The sequence below is a fragment of the Stomoxys calcitrans genome, chromosome 3 (assembly GCF_963082655.1).
Source record: "Stomoxys calcitrans chromosome 3, idStoCalc2.1, whole genome shotgun sequence".
NCBI classification, from domain to species: Eukaryota; Metazoa; Arthropoda; class Insecta; order Diptera; family Muscidae; genus Stomoxys; species Stomoxys calcitrans.
The window spans coordinates 82259702-82267474 of record NC_081554.1 but is presented as its reverse complement, the minus strand read 5'-3'; the positions used below and the strand labels follow the sequence as shown (position 1 = coordinate 82267474).

The 7773-nt window shown below is 38.4% G+C and overlaps 1 protein-coding gene across 1 annotated transcript in view; it reads left to right on the top strand.

Moving 5' to 3' along the window:
• The first annotated feature begins 457 nt into the window (after positions 1 to 457).
• Positions 458 to 7773, top strand: part of LOC131996425 (uncharacterized) — a 29735-nt gene continuing 22419 nt past the window's right edge. Inside the window, exon 1 of the mRNA XM_059366113.1 lies at positions 458 to 586. Coding sequence (XP_059222096.1) covers positions 526 to 586 — 61 coding nt within the window. The 5' untranslated portion in view covers positions 458 to 525. The remainder of the gene's footprint in view (positions 587 to 7773) is intronic.

Sequence of the window (7773 nt, the reverse complement as noted above, 5' to 3'; positions counted from 1 at the left end):
AAAGAATGTTGGTATGCAAATATACTGTAAAACAATTTAGTTTGCGACACATACAAAATTTTATTATTGGAATATAAAGGGTTTTTCAATAGGAACTTGGCAAATTTGAATTCAATTTGTGAACGCAATTTTACACTAATCATCGAACTGTTACAGTCAATTTATGCAGTAAACTCAATATGTTCATCCTGTTAAGGTATATGAACAAACAACGTCTGCACATCATAAAAATGTACGGCCGAAATTCGGAGTCGGTGATCGCTACTTTAAGAGCACACTCAACTACTCGTCACTGTAGCTAATTTTTGCCTTAATTGATTCGTCAATAAGCAAAATATGCATCATTGGTTAGGTTAAAATCAATTTGTGTTTCTTCATTCACAGGTTTTCATGCCGGCGGCTTCATTAGGCCATGCTTCTTCGTCGACGATGCCAATCGTCACGTTATGGTGTGTGGACAACGCTACTGCACCATGCTCTCAGATTATTTTTGGCCGGAAAAGAAGATATGGACTTGGACGACAAATGATTTTAAAGGACGGTGCCTCAAGCCACACAGCACACGTTACAATCGATTTATTACACAGTAAGTTTGATGAACGTGTTATCTCAGGAAATTTCCAGTCGGTTAGCCGCCTTGTTCGTGCGATTTAATGCCTCTAGAATATTTTTTTTGGAACTACGTTAAGTCATTGGTATACGCCAACGAACTCACGAAGTTGGAAGAGCTCAAAGGGCATTTCAAATATGTAAACACCTCCAAAAAAAATTGATCACACACCATATTAAGTATTGGGTTGCCCAAAAAGTAATTGCGGATTTTTTAAAAGAAAGTGCATTTTTAATATAGCTTAGAATGAACTTTAATCAAATATACTTTTTTACACTTTTTTTCTAAAGCAAGCTAAAAGTAACAGCTGATAACTGACAGAAGAAAGAATGCAATTACCGAGTCACAAGCTGTGAAAAAATTTGTCAACGCCGACTATATGAAAAATCCGCAATTACTTTTTGGGCAACCCAATACAACCCAATACGAGATCGTTACGACATTCTTAATCAATTTCACAATGTCTATCCGTTACTTGTAACACACTTTAATTTAGGAGACAGACTTCATTTTATTCGAGTATGAACATCCTCACGGACAGTAAACAGGCCATAAGGGCAATAACAACCAGGACTATAAGATCACAAACAGTGTTGGAATGTAAGAAGGAGTTTAACGTCTTCTCTGAGGATGGCACGATCCGCATTGTTTGGGTTCCGGGCCATAGCGGAATAACTACGAATGAGAAAGCAGACGATTCGGCAGTGAAGGCCAGAGAACTGCCACCAATAAACTTGGTTAACCCGAAGCCTTTTGGGTCGACTGAGCCCGAGTTAAGGAAGTGGGCGATGAATGCGCATGCAACCCTGTGGAACAGCAAATCGGTCGGTAGGACGGCGAAAATTATATGGGGGGAACCAGATCGTGAGAAGGCGAGGCTATTACTGAAAGGAAGCAAGAAGGAGGTCAGTATAGCAATTGGTATTATAACGGGAAACATAGGACTACGAGCTCACTTATGTAAAATCGGTGCGGCAAGTGATAGCATGTGTAGGTCATGCGGGGAAGATGACAAGACTGAGATTTCCTATGTCATTGCCCGGATTTCACGTCTTACAGATACCGGCACTTAGGTGAGGACACAATACCAGGCATGAACCAACTTAGGGGCGTGGCGTGGAAAAAAATTAAGGATTTTGTAAGTAGCATGGAATTCCAAACTTAGACTTTCTTTTTCGAGGTTACTTTTTTTGAGTATTGAAAGCACACAACAAACCGATGGCTGGCTTAGGTGTATGTCCACAGTGGCATGGGGCGGATTAATATCCGCACCCTGTTTTCAACCTAACCTAACTTAATTTTAATTAATACTAGCTGGACCGGCTCCGCTCCGCTGCACTTTCTTTTACTTTATGTGGAAAAAAATTTTCCTTGAAATTTTTATTTTCTACAATTAAAGAGTTTTTAGTGAAATACAATGCTACGAAAGTAGAATATCGCTTGACAAACAGTTTATCAATTTAAGTACCTTTATCCGAATCCCATCTTTATTGGTTTACGATTTTAAGTTTGGATGTAGACTCCATTCTCAAAAGACTTAATTTCACCCCGATATTCTCATGATGTCTGATTTAGGGTTGTTTTCGGGGTGAGGTGGTCCCCCAGATACTTGGCCCTGGAAAAATATCAGCATCGTGCTCTTCTCTCAAATACCATTTATTTAAACCCCATGTTGGCATTGATTTTAAGGGAAGTTTACAGGATGAGGCGTCTCCCAAACACATGGCCCCAAAATAGGTTATCAAATTCGTTTTCTAATCTCAAGGGGTGATGCTCTAAATGCATGGTTCTACATTTGGATATCAAATTCGTATTCTACTCCCAAATACCTTTATTTAAGCCCCATACGGCGATGGTCAGTAAAAAATTTCTGTCTGTGGGGTATTTTGAGAAAGGGCTACACCCCCAGAACACTGATCCCAAAAGTGGGTATCAATTCTTGTCTACCCCCCAATTCCTTTCATTTAAGCCCCACATTGACATGGTCGGTAAATATAACCGATTAAGTGGTGTTTTTGGGAGTGTGGTGGTCCCCCAAACACTAAACCCTGAAAATATATCAGCAACGTGCTCACCTCTCATATATTTGAACCCCATATTGCCATTATCCTCAAAATTGGATATCAAATTCGTTTTCTAATCTCAAATATCATTCACTTAAACCACTTATTGAAAAAGCCAGCAAATATGTCTGGTTTAGGGTATGGGCCCTAAAAACTATGAATATCGAGCTCCACTGTCTTGAAGACCCCATATTGTCTTGGTGAGCAAATACATCCTACTTGGGGGTTGTTATGGTGGTGGGACGTCCCCTAGACAGTTGGTCCCAAATGTTGATGTCAGATTCATGGTCTACTCCCAAATACCCTTCATTTCAGCTCCAGTTTTCCACAGTCGGCAAACATGACCGGTTTGGTGGGTGTTTTGGGGGATAGGGTGGCCACTGAGTGACTTGCCCCTGAAAATATATATAAGATCCGTGTTCAACTCTAAAATACCTCTTATTTGAGCCTCATATTGCAATGGTCAGCAAATACTTCCTATTTGGGTGGCCCCATAGACACTTTTCCCGAACATTGATATCAGATTCGTGCTTTACTTCCAAAGACCTTTCATTTGAGCCCCATATTGCTGTGGTCGTAAATTTGTCCCCTTTGGGGGATGTTTTTAGTGAGAGGCGGCCCCCTAAACACTTGGTCCCATATTTGGATATCAGATTCGTATTCGACATTCAAATACCTTTTATTTAAGCCCCATATTTCCATGGTCAGTAATTAAGTCCTGTTTGGGGAGTGTTTTGGGAAGGGGTTGGACCCCCAGAAACTTTGTCCCAAAATCGGATATCAGATTAGTATTATATTTGCATATACCTTTCATTTAAGTCCTGTATTGCCATGGTAGGTTAATATGTCCGATTTAGGGGTGTTTTGGGGGTTGGGGTGGTCCCCCAAACACTTGGTCCGACAATAGGATATCACATACGTTTTCTTATCCTAAATACCTTTCATTTGAGTGCCATATTGTCGTGATTGGTGTATATTTATTTTTGGTAGGTTTTGGGGTGGGGCGTCCCCCCTAGGTACCTCATCCGAGATTTGAAAACCAAATTTTTTTTTGTAGGTTACCATAACAGAGCACATAAAAATTTGCTTTAATCACACCGCACATCTATGAAATCTGGCGTTTCTGAAAATTAGGATAAGGGGGAGGGTCCGCTCCCCCTTCAGATATCAAAAAATGTAATACGCTATTTTCATCACGGTGAAAATCAGTGAAAACTTCAGGAAAATCGGTTCAGCTGTTTCTGATTGTATAAGGAACACATAAACAAACAAACACAAATTGTTTTTTATACCCCCAACCATAGGATGGGGGTATACTAATTTCGTCACTCTGTAACAACTCGAAATATGCGTTTGAGACCCTATAAAGTATATATATTCTTTATCGTCACGTCATTTTAAGTCGATCTAGCCATGTCCGTCCGTCCGTCTGTCCGTCGAAAGCACGCTAACTTTCAAGCTAGCGGCTTGAAATTTTGCACAAATACTTTTTATAAGTGTTGGTTGGTTGGGTTGTAAATGGGCCAAATCGGTCCATGTTTTGATATAGCTGCTATATAAACCGATCTTGGGTCTTGAATTCTTAAGCTTCTAGAGGGCGCAATTCTCGACCAATTTCAAATGAAATTTTGAAATTTTGCACGTAGTGTTTTGGCATCACTTCCAACAACTGTGCTAAATATGATTCAAATCGGTTCATAATCCGGTATAGCCAATAGAACGCGCAATTCTCATCCGATTTGGCTGAAATTTTGCACAAGGTGTTTTATTAAGACTTCCAATAACTGTCCAAAGTATGGCGCAAATCGGTATACAACCTGATATAGCTGCCATATAAACCGATCTGGGATCTTGACTTCTTGGGCCATTAGAGTGTCCAATTTTTACACGATTTCGCTGAAATTTTTCATTAAGTGTGTTATAATGACTTGCAACAACTGTGCTAAGTATTGTTGAAATCGGTCAATATCCTGATATAGCTGCCATTTAAACCGATCTGGCATCTTGACTTCTTGAGCCTCCAGAGGGCGTAATTTTTATCCGATTTGGCCGAAATTTGAACAACGGCTTCTCACATGACCTCCAACATACTTGTCAAATATGGTCCAAATCGGTCCATAGCCTAGTATAGCTCCCATATAAACCGATCTCTCTATATTATTCTAGAGACCCTAAAGGACACAATTTCAACTCGAAATGGCTGAAATTGTACACTATGACTTCTACTATGGTCTCCAACATTAAGTTCAGACTGGACCATAACATATAGCTCCAATATTATAGCAATTCTTTTCTTTTGCCCTTTGTTTTCTTAAAAAGAGATATCGGGAAATGAACTCAACAAATGCGATCTATGGTGGAGGGTATAAAAGATTTGGCCCGGTCGAACTTAGCACGCTTTTACTTGTTAGAGGATAGTTTATAGTTTTTAGAGGGCACAACCAGCCAATTACTGGCTTAGGTGTATGTCCATATGTCCTCTTTTCAAAATAACCTAACCTAGTGAAATACCATGATGCAACAGCTATATATTTGTTGCCCAAAAAGTAATTGCGGATTTTTTAAAAGAAAGTAAATGCATTTTTAATAAAACTTAGAATGTAAAGTTAATTTTTTATACTTTTTTATACTTTTTTTCTAAAGCAAGCTAAAAGTAACAGCTGATAACTGACATAAGAAAGAATACAATTACAGAGTCACAAGCTGTGAAAAAATTTGTCAACGCTGACTATATGAGAAATCCGCAATTACTTTTTGGGCAACCCAATACATATATGCATGTGGCTTGACTAACAGGATTAATTTTCGAAATGGCATTAATTGAAGCCCATATGATCTTTATTGGTCTATTAGATGGCTCGGAGAGTTTGTATTTAAGCCCGAAATATCCATGAGGAAGTTGGGAGAGGCTCGGCACCTAGGTCCTTGGTCACGAATGTTGATGTCAGATTCGAGCCCTGCTCCCAAATATCTTTCATTTGAGGACCATACTACTATATGCCGCAAATATGTCTGGTTTGGGGGTGTTTAGGGGTTTAAGCGGCCAACCATAGACTTGACTCTGAAATAAATGTCAGATTAGTGCTCAACTCTAAAAGACCTTTTATTTGAGACCCATATTGCCATAGTCGGTAAATACGCACTATTTAATGGGTGTTGTGGGGTTGGGGCGGTCCTCAGGCGCACCTGGTCCCTACAATTAATATAAGAATAGTATCGTGCTGTACTTCCACAAGCCTTTCACTTCAACCCCATATTGCCATGGTCGAGAAATATGTACAGTTCTGTGAAAATTTCAAGAAAATCGTTTCAGTCGTTTTTGAGTCTATACGGAACTCACAAACAAAGAAGCAAAGAAAATAACAAACCAACAAACACAGTTTGATTTTGATATAAAGGGTGATTTTTTTGAGGTTAGGATTTTCATGCATTAGTATTTGACAGATCACGTGGGATTTCAGACATGGTGTCAAAGAGAAAGATGCTCAGTATGCTTTGACATTTCATCATGAATAGACTTACTAACGAGCAACGCTTGCAAATCATTGAATTTTATTACCAAAATCAGTGTTCGGTTCGAAATGTGTTCATTCACCGTAACGTTGCGTCCAACAGCATCTTTGAAAAAATACGGTCCAATGATTCCACCAGCGTACAAACCACACCAAACAGTGCATTTTTCGGGATGCATGGGCAGTTCTTGAACGGCTTCTGGTTGCTCTTCACTCCAAATGCGGCAATTTTGCTTATTTACGTAGCCATTCAACCAGAAATGAGCCTCATCGCTGAACAAAATTTGTCAAAATTTGAACACATTTCGAACCGAACACTGATTTTGGTAATAAAATTCAATGATTTGCAAGCGTTGCTCGTTAGTAAGTCTATTCATGATGAAATGTCAAAGCATACTGAGCATCTTTCTCTTTGACACCATGTCTGAAATCCCACGTGATCTGTCAAATACTAATGCATGAAAATCCTAACCTCAAAAAAATCACCCTTTATAAGAAGTTAGTTGTCGGTATATGTAGTGTTGTAAGATATTATATGGATAAATTCAACAGACTTATTTGTTTGCTTTACTTTTTTTCTCACAATTCTCCATGTACGACAGCTAAATAAATTTAAGCAATTTTATTTTGCAAATAATTCTTGAATTTTTAAAAAGTTCCTTAAATTCTAATTATTCCATACAATGTTTCAGTATTGCATAGGAAGAATTCCTTCCTAAATATTGTGTAACAATCTTAGTATGATGTAGAGGAATGGCTATGATTTCTCTAAATATTATATAAGAATTTGTATACGAATGTAGAGGAATGCCGTATAAAATATACAGACCCATTGTTATAAATAAACAAAAGAAGAAGAGATGAATTTATCACTAGTGCATGATGAATCCAGCTTGCCAGTCTTTGAGTCAAAAATGTCACACAAACTTCACAAATATGTCTGTCCTCTTGGTCATTGATGTTTTTTGTTTGTGATTGTTATGCATGAGTCGAGGTTTTCAACATACATATGAGCATTTGTGGTACACACACATATGTGTCTGAAAATCTTTTGGTCAACTTACAATGCAACAGACAACTGAAGTGTAACATTGACAAAAACACTTCGGCCATATGTTTATGCTGAATACCACTCAGTCTGTTTGTCATGGCACAACAGAAGCAACTCGAAGAACAACAACTCGAAGGATGTTCTAGTTTTTCCAAGTCTAGTAGTTAGTCCTGCATGTGTCATGTCCTTGTTGCAACATTTGTTGTCTTTGGAAATTTGCATGGCAAGTTTTCTTTAAACAACTTTATGTCAAAAGTTTACTTTTAAAGTTTGTTGTGCAACCTTGCACGACAGGACGCCACTAGTCACAAGAGGTATGGTCAAAAGTATTTGTTTACGCTTTTTGCGTCAAAACAAATAAACACTAGCAGATGTATAACCATAGTTGCCTCTAACAGAATTTGTAATTATTCTTTACATTTTGTGGTGGACAATGGTGAAAATAAAACAAAAGGAAAATTCGACAAACTTGTGATGAAATAACCGAACAAAATTTTTGGAAAACTACGTGAATATGAACATATATACTTACACCGG